Here is a 16430-nt window from a genome sequence, read left to right on the forward strand (position 1 = left end):
CGAGATAGGAGATGAAGAAGGGACCAAGGTACAGTGGAACACCCGGGCAAGGATAAGATAAGAAACACTTAGAAGTGTGGGGGAAGGGTTCCCAGGAGGAAGTGGTCAACATTACATACCTCAGTATTCTAAAGTTCATGGCACTATTTACACAGGACACTTTATTGGTGCACTGCCAATTAAATATTGATAATACCAAGTAATTCACCAAGCTTCAGTGATAGGAAATGAATTCTCACTCTAGGACAGTGGAGATATTTGAACTCATGCAATAACTGTATTGTTTCCTGAAGTGTCCATTTTAGAAGGAGTGATAATTTGTTTGGGATTCAGAGATTTTTTTTTTTTAATAGTTATAAGATTAGAATCTGCCTATCTGGATGGATCCTTATGTATATTCAACACAAGTGTTTCTCGACTAGTGACCTAATTCATTCTGTGGTGGGAAGGCTAAGGAAAGAGATGCACCTGTACAAGAATTCCCTGTAGATGGAAAATCATGTTCAGGATCTCCTTGGATTTCACAATGATTAAATTTCCTGATTAAGTGGAATGTTTCATTAATTCACTTTTCTTTGCCTCCGTTAGTTAGAAGTCTTAACTATTTTCTGTCACAAGTGTGCATTGTTTTGGAAATACTTGCACCCGTTTCAAATATCTAAATTTGCTTTGAACCATTATTTTGGAATCAAAATTTATTTTGGGTTACTTTCTAGTGTTCCATAGATCTTTACGAATAAAAAAGAGTTAAGTATTTGAGAGTTTCATCAATTATAAAATATTCTCTACTGATGCTACAAATTTAAACTTTAAAAATTCATTGAAGAACATTTGCTGGTAAATCATAAGCTTATTATGGGGAGCAAAAATTTGCCTAATGAAAATGTATATTTTTCCAGTTTTATTACTGAGTGTTTTGCTCTGAGAAAGAATTGTAGTGTGTCCCTGCTTCTGGATGTGGCAAGAATTATTTTCTACAGGCCTGCCATAGAGGCGTTTTGAATGCCCTATTTGCATTTTGTGCAGTTCAATGGCTGATTGTGGGAACTGAGTTCCCACTGCCAGCTATTAGGACAGTCCTGACTGGTGCTGTTTGGGAAGGAGAGCTAATCCACAACTCCGGCCTTCCCTCTCGGAGAGTATGGCCATATTTGCCCTGTGATTCCAAAAACCATATTTCTTCTCAAATGGAAAAATTAGGCCCTCCTTTGTTTCATATTCATTCCAACCTAACTTACAGTCAAGTCTATGCAGGTAAATCTGACCTTGAGCTTTAAGGATAGGATTTTTGAGTTCTTAGTTAGTTATACTCAACACTTTTCTGTAATGTCAGCAGAGGCTGGTGTGTTACACTTGATGCTGTAAGGTTAGACAGAAGCCATGGAAAACCTCTAGTTGAACTGTAGACGAGATCGCTTCCCCTGGCCGCTCAAATTCTCTCCCTTCTCTGACCTTTTGTTTCTTTTGCTCTCTGTTCTAAAACCTTGGCTTATGTGACTCTTCAGACTCACCCATCTAGACTTAGACCAACTCCTCTGTTTAGCATTTAATTTTTTTGGTGCCTTTGGGTGGAAGGAGACTAGGATCATGTGATTCCGTGGTTTATGATGGGGAGAAGGGACCATTGAGAAGCAGTGGATGGAAGAGGCTTTATGCAAATGGTATACGTGTTTGTTTCTAGTCAGTGACACATCAACATGTCATTAAATTATGGAGGATGTACTCACCCTAATTAGATAATGAATTTCATAAGAGCTGACAATATTTCAGTGCCACTATTAAACGGTAGTTGTTACAGATAATTCTCTTGGGCAGTCTTTTTTAAGTGAATTATTTAAGTAAAAATCTAAATCAGCCTTTCCCATTACATTAAAAGTTTAATCTTAACCTGTATAATAATGTATGATCTTCCATGGACTGCACAGCTGTGCTCCCAGAAGAGGAGTATTGTATGACGATGCTATAGATCGTGTTTTTAATTTTAAAATTTCCACATACCCTCTAATTCTTCTTATCACCACACTGCAGCTTGCTTATAAAATTGATATGGATCTGAAAGGCAAAAGCTTTTGAGAAACATAAGTTGAAAGAAACCTTTCTTCTTGTAGCTGCTACTTTGTTTCATTAATCTCATCCACTTTTTCACAGTTTCTGTTTTTGCTTTTAAACTTTAGAAACGTCATAAAGCTGATAATGCAGTGAACAAGAAACAGACACAAGGTAGGATTTTTACATTTTATTTCTCCTGTCAGATACAGTAATATGTACCAATCACTTCAATTAAATGTAATTAAATTGAAAACACTGTGTATCTCTTAAGTTCTTGTTCCAGGATAAACTTGTTTTTTTGTACAATTTATTAGCATGACACTTAAATTCACATTAGAATGATTTACAGTGGTAATACTTTTGAAAGAAAATGTTTTTAATACATTTAAATGCCTCATAGCAATGTGTTCTAAAATACTGACCATGAAATCAGCAGATGTTTTAACATGTTAAGTGCTGCACGATGTCTGTATTTTGTTGGTGATCAATAGATGTTACTCTAGGTAAGACTGATAGAGAACAATCAGATGTGGTGTTAATTGTTAAAAGGCATGTTGGAAGTACTTTGTGTTATACTGTACATACAGATGATATATGCCCAGAAATAAACAAAAACCTGGCCAGCTTCTGGGAAACACATGACATTTTGACATCGCTTTTTGTTGTGGGTCTCTTTTTGACACAGAAAAAACCAAAATGACCTCTAGCACAAGAACATAACTAGACCATAATGCTCTTAGATTTAAAAAAAAAAAAAAAAAAAAGGGCACCTGGGCGGCTCAGTGGGTTAAAGCATCTGCCTTCGGCTCAGGTCATGATCGCAAGGTCCTGGAATCGAGCCCCGTATTGGGCTCTCTGCTCAGCAGGGAGCCTGCTTCTCCCTCTCTCTTTCTGCTTCCCTCTCTGCCTACTTGTGATCTCTGTCAAACAAATAAATAAAATCTTAATAAAAAAAAAATAGCCAGGAACATGTGAAGTAGACATCTCATCCCATCCCTGAGCTTGCCTGCCCCATCTGAGAATCTCATCCCTCTGAAGTTCCCTGATAGGATAAGGATCAGCCTTGTCTGCCAAAGTTAGCTGGTGATTAAAAATAGTATTTTTATACTGCTGTGATTTTTATGGGACCTGCCAAATACCCTGCTTTTCTTCCAAAGGGATCATCTGCTTATGCCCTCCACTAAAAGGATTTTCTGCTGATTTTTTATACAAAAATGTACATTTATTTAAGTATCACTTAATAAATTAACAAAATATTACTGAGATTCTTTATTACAGGACATGTGAGAAAGCATAAAATATGATCTTGTATGGATCAAAACGAAAGATTTGGATTAGCTGATCTCAGTGTCTCTCTAGATTTTTCAAAGTGACAAATAATGCTTCCTATGTTAAGTCCTGCATGGATCTAAAAGGAGAGAAAATTTGGGGGTAATTTGAGGTTTATCTTCAATCTTAGGGAACACTTCGAATGAGCAGAGACGTCCAAATGGGAAGACCTTACACATATGTTGAGTGAGAAAGAGGGAAGAGAGGTTATCTTGAACAGAAATGAAGAAGGCTATTGGATTGCCTTGTTGAACCATTACCAGAGTGTCAGATGAAGAAAGGAGATTCATGTCAAAGGGAAGCAAACACATGATTAAAAAGGAAAGCCAAGGTCAAATTTTCCAGGGCCTGAATCCCAACTGAAGGAGATTCCAACTTTTCTTGAGTATACTGAGTAGCTCTTGAAGGTTTACAAGCCAAAAAGAGACAGGATGACCATCCAGATTGAAGTTGGAGAACAGAGTAAGAAGCTATTGGTAGCCAGGGGAACAAAGGAACTCTAGGAATTTGGGTGGGAAGAGACAACAAAAGGAATTGAAAGGGTAAAAAATCCAGATGTTATTGGTACTGGTGTTTTGGACAGGATGCAAAAATACATTTGCTTTTGTTGCCATGTTGCTTAGAATATTTAATAACAGCTTTTGAACCAAAAATATGTAACTGTTTTTTCGATACATAATGTATCTTGTAGCTATCTTGTAGATAGCTATAGAGCTATCTCTATAGAGATAGAGCTATCTTGAGATAGATATAGAGCTTATATAGAGCTATCTTCAGGGACTAGCAGTTATCAATCCTCAAGCCTTGCCCCAAGAAATCAATAATGTTTAATTGAAGAGCAACCATCATAGCTGTGATGATTTTAGGCTATTATACCATGTACTGATGGGTTTCCCAATATTCCAGGTACTTACCTACTTCCCCAAATACTCCCTTTTTTCTTCTATTTAGAGAAAATATTTCTTGATTATCATTCTCTGTTCATCAGTTTATCCTGGATTAACCAGATTAGCTCTATGGCTAAAAATGAACAGGCAAGTAAGAGGGAAAGCTTCCCTAGTATATAAAACTCATGTCAAAAATAAAACATTAGGACTTAATAGCTATAAAAACCATCTTAAAATCAACAGAAAACTTAAGAATTTTATATCCAAGAAATTCTGACTTTTAGTTTGATACTTAAGTTTATTTTCTGAGGGAATAGTATTTTTTTTTCTTTGCCTCACTGAATGTTGGTTATCTTTTTGTTTTGCACTTAATAAGAGATAACAGAATTGTTTTGAGTAGGATACTGTTTGCTGTAAGATAACTGAAATTGCTTAATACTAAAGCCATCTGTTGTCATTAGACCAGAATGAAATTCAATTTGCTTTCCTGAATTGAGACAAGAATGGGTGTAGGAGTGGGAAGGGGGGGATATTTTTTGACAGATAATTCATCTTTTGGCAGGCATTTGAAGGATTTAACTTAAATTTTCATTTTATAAATGTTTACCAAGACCATATAATATATGTGAGAGGATACCTTTCTGTCAGATTCAAATATTAATCCTCTTTCCTTAGAGAAATTAGTATTTGTCTCCTCATTTTACATCGAAGCACTAGAGTGACTCTTTTTTGTCACTCCCTAATGAGTTCAAAAATATAAATTCATAATTTCATTTATAACATTTTCATCCACTTGACTGTAGACTATCTGATGCCTCATTTTCATCATTATGCAATTTCATCAATGCAATTATGGATTTGGGACCTAACTCACAACTTCATAAACTTTACCTTTTGTGCCTATCATCAGCACTTAGGGGAACAAGCCATTTCTTGTCCTAGAGACAGAGAAGTTGCCTAGGTAGACGGTTCAGTGGGCTTACAATGCAAAACTATATATTGCTCTCTGAGGACCTACCTGCTGAGGGAGAGCAAACTGATGGTCAGAAGCCCAGGGAGTATGAGGGAACCTTTGAGGATTGTGGTTCACGCCTCCCAATGAGCTGTGATTGCTTCTCTGGGCCCCCGTGTTTTTCTCATGTGATGGTGTGCGTGGACTACATAGGTGTGCCCTCATACTCATCTTTGTACTCCCCAAACCTCTTAGCCCAGAGGCCTGTATGGGTGGACGGACCTCTTACCACAGAGAAACTCGAATGCAGACAGAAAAGCAAGAAGAGACTAGAAATGAAAGGAGCCTTCTTGAACATTCATTATCTGGGGTACAAACAAGACAAAAGGCAGTGTTTCAAAACACTGTGTCCGAGACTGATCTGCAGACACTGATGAAATGCTAATGCAATGGAAGCTTTTGCTGTCTTTTTACCTTCGCTGCTGAAGTGATATCATCGCCTTGCCTTCTATGAACACAGTACTGTGTCCACTTATCACTTCCGTTACTGAAAGCTCCAGAGCACTGCCAAATTCAGAATGCCCTGGTTCTCTGTGCATCTAAACTAACCTTCATTTTCTTTGATTTCTTCCTCAATATTTGAACTAAAAGTATTTGATTTACCGCTCTGCACGTGTCTACACACACACTGGGGGCAGTCTCTATCTCTCATCTGGGTTGTTTTGCCACATTTAGCTCTGCAGGAATTTGCAAATTGTAAATTCATTATTATCATTCTAATATGTAAATTGAAGACAATCTCTGATTTTATGATAGTGGTTGAGCTAGTTCTTTTTCAATTGTAAACCCATATTTACATTATTTTTTTCCTTGAAGTAAGCTATTGTGCCTAGTGTGCCAATATTTCAAGTAGAAGGTAGTTTCACATAAAATCACAGTACAGAAACCTGGGAAAAGATGGGCCTCAGGTGCAGACTGAAGAAGATATTGAGGATCTTAAAAATTAAAATAAAAAAAAAAAAACAAAAAAACCCCGCCCCCTAATGGAATAGATTTGCTTTAAAAAAAAAAAAAAAAATCCCGGGTTTGGGGGCACCTGGGTGGGTCAGTGGTTAATGCCTCTGCCTTCGGCTCAGGTCATGATCCCAGGGTCCCAAGATCGAGCCCCACATCGGGCTCTCTGCTTGGCAGGGAGCCTGCTTCCTCCTCTCTCTCTGCCTGCCTGTCTGCCTACTTGTGATCTCTCTCTGTCAAATAAATAAGTTAAAAAAAAAAATCCCTGGTTTGGATCTCTTCCCTGAAGGATGATGTATATACATTCCACCAGTGAGACTAGATGGGAGGTAACCTGTGGTTCCCGGTAACTCATCAGTCACCTGATTTGATGCTGTAGTTGAACAAGGACCACCATTAATTATTAGTTGGTCTGTTTCACACCTGGTTTTATTTTGTAGCAGACATTAGAGTCAGTTTTTAATAAAGTTGTTTTTCTCTGTTTTAATTGAGAAAAGGACCTCAGCAACTAGGCATGTAGCTGAAAATCTCAGATCTTATCTTTAGCTCTGTCTTCCTGCCTTGGAGCTACCTCACCCTTCTCAGAAGTGGAAGTGAGGGGGTGGGTGCCGATAGCCACCAGGAGGCTGCTTCTCTGCGGGGCACAGAATCACCGTCCTGCCCCCGGAAACCAGTGCCCCGTCAAAGCTCTTTGTGAGAAGGGTGTGCATTTGGCCTGGGTGGACGGATGATAAGCATGAAGTGACCTACTCACAGGCTGAATCCCTCTGGAGGAGTTCATTCCATGCTAAGGGACTTACGGTCACACCAGGTTCCTGCTTGTTGGAAAAGCTGAGCCACTGCCTTGGTGTCTCCCTGGAGGTAGCCCCATATCAGAGCCATCCTGTAGACCCAAGTAGACACTCTGCCACGTGGGCATCGTCTTACCTATAAGTAGCTCTTACGGAATATTGTTTGCATGATCTGAAACACGAGGCTTAAAAATTGAGCACATGTATGGCCTAAATCATGTTTTAGCCCCTTATAAGTTCGTTAATATTGTCAAATAATTGCGAAGATCTTAGGGTGCGTAAATTGAACTGGTTAGGTATTTTCAACAGTAGCTCTGGAGAGAGAACCCACATTTATCTGAGGGGAAAGAGAAGCCCAGATTGTCTTTCATTTGGCCCGTAAATAAAAGTTGCCCACTGAGGAGCAGACAGGCACTGAGGAAATTTAGGGCCATTGTTAAAGTAAGAAAGGAAAATCAGGTGGGTCTCTGAGCGTTAGCTGTCTCACTTGAGTGAGTCCTCACTGAACATCTACTCTGCGAAAGACCCAGTACAGAAAAACGCAAAAAGAAACCAGGCTGTGTTCTTGTTCTCCATGAAATTAGGATCTCGCGGAGAGGGAAGATGGTCACTAATTCTATGATGCATATCATTCTAGTTGCTAGAACAACTAGAAGGGGCCAAACGAGAGCGGCAGGAATTCCAAAATGTCATTTTCGAGGTTTGTGAAGGATGAGTGGGCTTTTCAGTAAACAGAGCTATTGGGATGGTAGCAGTGGGTGATTCAGGAGGAGGTGGAAAGGCAGAGATGTATCCTGGGAACAGCAAATAGTCTATTTTGGCCAGAACATAAGATACCTGTCACAGAGCAATGGAGGCAGGGGTGGGAAGGCAAGTTAGGGTCCTTTTTTGGATGCTTTTGAAAACCAGGGTAGAAACGTTGGAAGGAATTAGTGGAGAGTATGGCTACGTTCCTAGTTGTACTTTTGGAAGAAGAATTTGACAGCTGCGTGGAGAGAGGGGGGTGTGAGGAGCAGAGAGATTGACTTTTGATTAACCAGGGAGGGGGGCTAGGGCGGTGATGATGGGAAGGCGAAGAAAAACCCACAGCAGACAGATCCAACTAGACTCAGGCAAAGGCGAGAGAATCTTGTCAAGCACCAAATGCTGGCAAATTAGACTGGGACACCCACTGCGTCCAGCATTTAAGAAGTCACGATTCTTCACAGGATCTCCAGCTCTAAGCTGCGGAGCCCCAGCAAAACTGTAGGAACCAAAGCCCCGTTTCGAGAACAGTGGAATTATTTACTGCTGACGCAACGCGGGGAGATCTTTCTTTCAAGGAACTGTTCGATTAAGTGATTTAAAAAAAAAAAAAAAAAAAGCAAATGATTCATGACTCTGGGAGCAGGGTTGAGAAGAAACGTTTTGAGAAAAGGAGATTGCTGACTCTTTTGCCCTGATCATGTCATCTCACCATATTTTGTTTTTATGAGTCACTCGTTCAAAAACAGCTTTCTGGACGCACCCATAGAGTTTCTATAGGCTTCCCTAGGGTCCCAGGATTCATTCATTTTTTTTTTTTTTTTTAGATTTTATTTATTTATTTGAGCGAGAGCAAGGGGAACACAGGAACAGGGGCAGAGGGAGACAGAGAAGCATACTCCCCTCTAAGTGGGGAGCCAGACATGGGGCTTGATCCCAGGACCCTGGGGTCATGACCTGAGCCAAAGGATAGATGCTTAACTGACTGAGCCCCCCAGGCGCCCTGCTAGAATTTTATTCCTAAGAAACTCTCAGTGATGCTGATGCTGCTAGTGAGGCTGGTGCATTGTTAAGTCTCATAAATTTGGTGATAGAAATAGTATCAACTAATTGAAAAGCCGCATATAGAATATGGACAAGAGCAGTATTCAGAAAGTTCCATCCTTCTTTTTTGCTGATAGACTCTAAGCAGATGGTTATTTAACTTGACTTGTATATGCAAATTCATGGAGAAGAGTTTTGTGCAACCTCAATGCTTGCCACAAAGAGGTTTCTGCCTTACAATTGTCTTTAGAATGCCAGGGTCTACATAGTGAATGAATTGATGCTTTAATATGGTATTCTGGCTTTCTTTCCTTCAAAGCCAGGGTCTCAGCTGTGCCCTGCCCTCCTCAGTGCACTACAGCTCCCCTTCAATGCTTACAGCCAGGTAGGAGCTGGAGTGTACCACCTTTGCTGTGGTTTCTCTGTCCTCCGTGACATCAGGAGTGCCCATCATCCTTCTGGAGAACTTGCCTCTTGTTACCGACTTGAAGAAGAGGCATGTTTGCCCAGGAATGGCAGCCCAGTGATTCTTTCAGGAATAGCCTCAGGGGTGGACTGTTTCATTTGCAGGGGTGACAGCTTCTCTCTGAGAAGCTGGTATTAGACTTGAAGTGATTATCTGTACCTGTGCGACGTCTGATTGCGTCCTGAGAGACTGCCGGTTTCTCCAGGGCCTTTGATTAGGGAACTCCCAAGGGACTCTAACAGAATGTTTTCATTTCAAAAAGAAACCCATTACAACAAAGCTGTTCAGTAGTATCCTGCTAAGTAAAATCAGGTGACATTTGAGGTATTTGTTTAAAGTCTGAGTTCTTCTCTGCATACTGCCAGACTAATTAACTGGGTGACAACCGTAGCAGGTGGTTTTGGCTGGAACCACAGAAGAGGAGTTTTTCACATTTAAAAGAAAGAGCTGTTCAAGCACCGTAGGACAGACAGGCCATTCTCCTAATTCTGCCAAAGCAGGCATCATCAATCATCTCCACAGAGCACCTCTTGAACTCTGATACTCTAGAGGTGTAAAGTAAGTGTACCTTTGGCCCAAGGAAGCTAAAAGCTCTGAAAAGGATGTGGCATAATTTCTTGCTTCCTCTTAAGCTGGTTGGAGCTGGGTCAGAGGAGGTCAGGGATTAAAAATAACTGTGTTGCTATTTCAGTCACCAGCATAATACATGTGATATGGCTTATTTTAATTGTTCTGTGGTTGGATGTTTAGGAACTACTTCCGAAGTAAAGACAACTGTGAATTATGTGATTGACTTTTATCCTTGGCCACTATTCAAGCCTTGATTTTGTACACAGAAACCTTTTTTATGTTGTGAGCTGGTTTTTAACTTTACCAGAATTCTCTGGTGAAGGACAGAATTTAGGACAGAATTCTCTGTCCTAAAATGGGTTTGGCCTCCAGTCTGAAGAAGTTACACGCTTCTAGTCTTTATTGATGGGTTCTAGTTTTATATTTCAAGAACAAAAGAAAAAAAGAGAGAGGAGGTTAAAAACCTTTTCTTAGTTCTTATAAGTCTCCAGGTGATGCTGATGCTGGCTGGGGTCCCTAGACTACCAGGTGAGCTGCGAGAATCTGGTACATTCAAAGAAATGTTACTGTACTTGGATAGGATTCTAACTCAGAGTAGAGACATAAAGGTAATTTCTACTTTGATCAGTCCAGGCCACTGTAACCTTCAGAGTAAATCAGGACCCATCCGATGGACAAAAGTCAAGTGAAGTGACTCATAACAATGTGTGTTCGTCTGGGCTTATAGTCAGTGGAACTTCATACATGGCTAGTGAGAGCATGGACTGCAGATGATTCTTAGGGAAGTAATCCGGTCATATCTGTTAAAAGTTCAAACACAAATGCCCTAGAACCAGCCACGCCCCTTTAAGGATCTTGTCCTATAGAATACAGCCATAGAAATATATTTCAGTGTCGTTTGAGGTGGTAGAAAAAAAAAAGGAAGTCAGAATTCCCATTAATCGGAAGATAGTCAAACACGTTCTGATAACAGTTTTTGTGTAAAACAGTTCGTTCACAGCCGGACTGGAATAGCTGTGTGCTTATCTCAGGGATTTCCCAGGGCCAAGAGCGGAACAAGATAGACCAGCTGGTGATTTGTAATGTGCTGTCTAGGGTTTGAAACTCCCCCTGGTGGCACCCAAGACCAGCTTCTCTGCTTAGATTAAGGGTTGTGTATTTGTATCTATTGATGGCTCACTTGGTATAAACTGTTACATAGTCTGCCTTGGCTAACTGGGGCTATAAACGACCCCTTGGAAACTTTTCCCCAGGCTTCCTTGAAATTGAGATTTATCGAACATATCTTGGAGATTCGAAATACATGTCCTAGGCGAATGTGACGAAATGTCCCAGGGAACATGTATGTCCCAGGGAACTGTGCCTGAAAGTTTCTCGGACCACCATGCTATCCGTTTTCCGCTGGATCATATCCTCTGTCTTGATGACACTTTTTCTGGGTCTGTCCTATAGAATTTTATGAAACTCTTCGGTTATCTGACTCATTGTAATGGATGGTCCCTATAGTGGGTTTTTTTTTCTAAACTGGGTCATCTCTGCTTTGTCATGAGAACATCTATGACATGTTAAGTGGAAAACCAAGCTGAAGAGGAGTAAATTTGTAGAGGAAAGAAAACAAAAGTCCCTATGTTCATGTTTGTCTAGAGAAGGGTTTGTGAGGATGCACCACTTAGTATTCCTCACGTTAAGAAACTAGAATGAGGGGCGCCCGGGTGGCTCAGTCGGTTAAGCGTCTGCCTTCAGCTCAGGTCATCATCTCAGAGTCCTGGGATCGAACCCTGCATTGGGCTCCCTGGACAGTGGGAGCCTCTTCTCTCTCTCCTCTCTGCTTATGCTCTCCCTCGCCATCACTATCTGTCCCCCTCTCTCTCAAATAAATATATAAAATCTTAAAAAAAAAAATAAAAGTTTCTTGGTCATGTAAATTTTTCAGCAAGCCACAGTTCCCTTGTATCTCTTCAAAAGTGAATTTTCAGGAAACGTTTGGGTGGAAGCAGAGAGCCTCTACCCCTAGAGGTGATACAGGAGGGCAGGTGAACTGAGAGAGAGGGAAGTGCAGAAAAGTCGGTTCAAATGTACAGGAAGAAATGGTGGTGGCACCTGGGTGGTTCAGTTGGGTACGCATCCTGGGGTTTCCTGCGCGCCAGCCTGCTTCTCCTTCTGCCTGCTGCTCTGCTGCCTGTGCGTGCTCTCTCTTTCTCTCTCAGGTAAGTCAATAAAATCTTCAAAAAAGTGATGGGAGCAATGTTGAGGGGAAAGGAGCAGCAGGGAGGGAAAATGGAGACATGAGGCAGATCTGAAGGATTGTTTTCCATGGTACTGCAGAAGGTTCCCCGGGTTTCCACCTCTGTTACTGAGCAGGGACTCCCTGGCGTGGGCTGCGCAGTTTGGCAAGCCTGTTAGGTCACCTCCGTCCTGTTCAGGGGGGACCCAGGACAGTGGTTCTGGCTATTTTTAGATATGAACTAACAAACATCTGCAAAGCGGCAGCATTTCAAGGAGGGCGAGTTCATTATTTTCTTTTTTGAAGATTGATTTATGTATGTTAGAGAGAGAGCATCAATGGGGGCAGGGACAGAGAGAGAATCTTCAAGCAGACTCCCTGCTGAGCGCAGAAACCATGAGGTAGGAGGCTCAATCCCAGGATCCTGAGGATGTGACCTGAGCTAAGAACAAGAGGCCAGAGTTTAACTGACTGAGCCACCCAGGTGCCCCGGGAGGGCTGGTTGGGATTACAGATCTAGAAGCTGTGGACTGGAACTGACATCATAGGATACTCATGTTAGTGCATCTGATGGTTACATAAACATTTCCAACGGCTCCCACTGGAACCATTTTAGGAACTTACAAAACTGAGTCCGTTTTAAGCAAATGTTTAAGTAGTTCATTGGCATCTTTTTAGGTACAGTTTTTATTGAGTTATAATGCAAATGCCATAAATTCATTATTTTCAAGGATATATTTCGATGTTTCGTGTAGTCACAAAGTTATAGACCCATCACTGCTGATTCCAGAATATTTTCATCAACCCAGAGAGACACGTATATGTAAGCATTCAATCCCCACACCCCTCTTCCACAAGCTCCTGACATCCATTAATCTATATTCTATATCTATGGATTTGTCTATTCTGGATATTTTATACAAATGGGATCACATAATGTGTGGCCTTTGTTGTCCGATTCTTTTCACTTAACATACCCCAAGGATTCATTCATGTTGTAGCACCTATCAGCATTTCATTCTTTTTTATGACTGAATAATATTCCATCATTTGGATATACCCCATTTTATTTAACCATTCATGAATTGACGGACATTTGGGTGGTTTCTACCTTTTGGCTATTGTGAATAATGCTACAATAAACATTTGTGTACGAGTTCTTATATGGACATATGTTTTTAGTTCTCTCAGATATATACTTAGATATGGATTTTCTGGGTCATGGTAGCTCAGTGCTTAACTTTCTGAGGAATTGCCAACATGTTTTTCTAAATAGCTATTTAAAAAAAAAAAGACACTGTGTGCATGTATTCTTAACATAGGACCTACTGGGAGGCAGAGTTATATCTTTAGTAAGTCTGTGTAACTATTCTTGCGGTTTCATATGATCTCCCAAACACACCAGTGGATCCAGTTTTCCATCCAGCAAGGACTCACTGAGCACCTTTGCATCACTGTGTTGGTACACTGGGAATTGGGCAGTGACTAGAATAGAGAATGTTCCCATTGTCACAGATCTTACAGTCTGGGGCACAAGATAGACCTTACATAGCCCTTTATGTAAGGGCTATCTCCTGCTCCAGACTGTATAGTATATAGTAAAACTGCCTCAAGTGCTCTGAAGGGAAAAGTGCAATAAGCTTATTTAGACTTGAGGGTAGTGGGAAAGGAGTGGGCTTCACAATATGTCCCCTGAAAGCTGAAGGTCTAGAGTTTAAGTAGGAGTTACTTAGATGAGGATGGAAGAAAAGAGTGTTCCAGTCATGGAAACATGCAGTTTTGAGACAGGAAAGAGCATGTTGCTTTCACACAGAGATATGGGTAGGATTTAGGGGGAGAGGCAGGAGGTAATAGCAGAGAGTAGGCAGGAGCTGCTGATCAAAGGTCTTCGAGGTGCTTTGACTTACTTCAGGAGCCAGGAGGAGACAGTTGAATAGTTTTGATCAAGGAGTGACCTAACCTTGTATAGGAATATATGTAAGGATGTGTGGACTGACACATTATAATCCACAGTTGTACATTATATGTAAAAGCATTATGTGGAGTCACTGGAGCTATACTTGTAGAAACTCAATTTGAAAAAGATCAAGAGTAAATGTGGGAAACTGATGGTCAAGCCAGCTGGGACACGATGGTTGCTTGAAGTAGGAGTGTTGGTGATGGCGGTGGTGGAGGAGATACAACTTGGCAGAATTTGAGATCCTTAGGGCAGGAAATCAACAGGAAATTTTTAGTAGTAAAAATTTTTCCTGATTTTCTGGGGCGCCTGGGTGGCTCAGTCCATTAAGCGTCTGCCTTTGGCTCAGGTCATGGTCCCAGGGTCCTGGGATCAAGCCCCACGTGGGGCTCCCTGCTCAGTGAGGAGTCTGCTTCTCTCCCTCTCTCTCTGTCATTCCCCCTGCCCCTGTGCATGCTCTCTCTCACAAATAAATACAATCTTTAAAAAATTATTCATGATTTTCAAAAATTTTTTTTGGCAGAAGAGTTTAAAAAGCAAAGAAATGAACAGTGAGGCATATGACCATAATCAAACCACCCCAGATCACAGTATGGCATCGTTAGTGAAAGGAAGTTAAGTTTCTTAGAAAGATTGTTATAAAAACAAGAAAACCCTACCCAAACTAATACATGAATTCAACAAATTTATAAGAAGACAGGGTCATTGTATGAAAGTTTAATTCATTTCTGTATATTACCAATGGCCAGTACAAAATGGAGTAAAAATACCACTTACAGTATAAGAAAAGTTTACCAAATATCAGTAAGTAAATCTAATGAAAGACCAATACACTGTAAACTGCAAAACGTATCTGAGAGAAGTTAATGGAGATGTAAATAAATGCAGTGATACAGTTTTGTCCCTGAGTTGAAAGACTCACTCAAAATCAAAATCCCAGGAATCCTCAAATCCCCAAAATTAATGATTTGACTCTAAAATTAATATGGAAATGCAAAGAACTTAGAGTAGCCAAACAGTATTTAAAAAGAACAAAGTGAGGGGCATCTGGGTGGCTCAGTGGGTTAAAGCCTCTGCCTTCAGCTCAGGTCATGATCCCGGGGTCTTGGGATCGAACCCCGAGGTCGGGCTGTCTGCTCCGCAGGGAGCCTGCTTCCTCCCTCTCTCTCTGTGCCTGCCTCTCTGCCTACTTGTGATCTCTGTCTGTCAAATGAATAAATAAAATCTTTAAAAAATAAATAAATAAATAAAAATAAAAAGAACAGAGTGGACGATTTACCTAGTTTCAAAACTTACCATAAAGTTAGAATAATCAAGATGGGGTATATTGATGTGAAGATATGCAAATTGATCAGTAAAATACAGAGTCTAGAAATCTATTTACTATAGCACCATGTTAATGTAATTGGGAAAAGTCAAGTCTTTTTTTTTCACTTTGAGAAATACATGTATTATTTTCCTCAAATTTTAATTTAAATTCCAATTAACATTCAGTATATTAGTCTCAGATGTAGAATTTAGTGATTCATCACTTACATACAAACAGAATCTCAGATGCATATGGTATGAGTCAATGTATATGAAATGCAAGACTGATCTATGGTGACTAATTTATATTTGCCTCTGAAGATGGAGGGATGGATTTTAAAGGAGCATAAGGGGTCTTTCCAGAGTTTTATATCTCATTGTGAGTGGTAGATTCACAAGTGTTTACAGTTTTCAAGACTTAAGAACTGTACATTTTGTTACACCTCAGTCAACAAAAGAAAACCTCGTAAGCGTGAGCTAGACAGTTGCCCTAAATAAGGGAAGCAGCCCGGGACTGAAGTCACAGGAAGCCGTGAACACAGTAATAGAATGGTGAGCCCCTGGAAAGAGGCAGCCACCCCCCTGGTCTGGGCACGGGTGGGAATTGATGGACCTGCTGAGCTTTCCAGATAAGCTGATGTCTTTGTTTTCATGCCACATCTCAGTTGTAGAAATATTGGACAACTGAGTTTTCAAAAACTTAAGTATTTCAGTTGGGGGCGTGTGTACTAATATGAGATAGAATCAGAAAAAAATAAATGGCAGTGAAGGGCTCTACCTACTGTTTAAATTTTTCTGATTTATAGTGCTGCAAGGTCCTACTGGGTATTTACCCCAAAGATACAGATGTAGTGAAAAGAAGGACCATCTCTACCCCAGTGTTCATAGCAGCAATGGCCACAATCGCCAAACTGTGGAAAAGAGCCAAGATGCCCTTCAATGGACAAATGGATAAGGAAGATGTGGTCGATATACACTATGGAGTATTATGCCTCCATCAGAAAGGATGAATACCCAAATTTTGTATCAACATGGACGGGACTGGAAGAGATTATGCTGAGTGAAATAAGCAGAGAAAGTCAATTATCATATAGT

General features: G+C 40.5%; 1 protein-coding gene across 4 annotated transcripts in view; it reads left to right on the forward strand.

The window, feature by feature from the left end:
- ATP8A1 (ATPase phospholipid transporting 8A1) overlaps nt 1-16430 on the forward strand; it is a 231171-nt gene that overhangs the window by 43402 nt on the left and 171339 nt on the right. For all 4 annotated transcript variants that reach the window (XM_044224040.1, XM_044224041.1, XM_044224043.1 and 1 more), the window contains exon 5: nt 2175-2220. In XM_044224040.1, coding sequence (XP_044079975.1) covers nt 2175-2220 — 46 coding nt within the window. The remainder of the gene's footprint in view (nt 1-2174; nt 2221-16430) is intronic.

Source organism: Neovison vison, chromosome 11 (genome assembly GCF_020171115.1).
Source record: "Neovison vison isolate M4711 chromosome 11, ASM_NN_V1, whole genome shotgun sequence".
Taxonomy (NCBI): Eukaryota; Metazoa; Chordata; class Mammalia; order Carnivora; family Mustelidae; genus Neogale; species Neogale vison.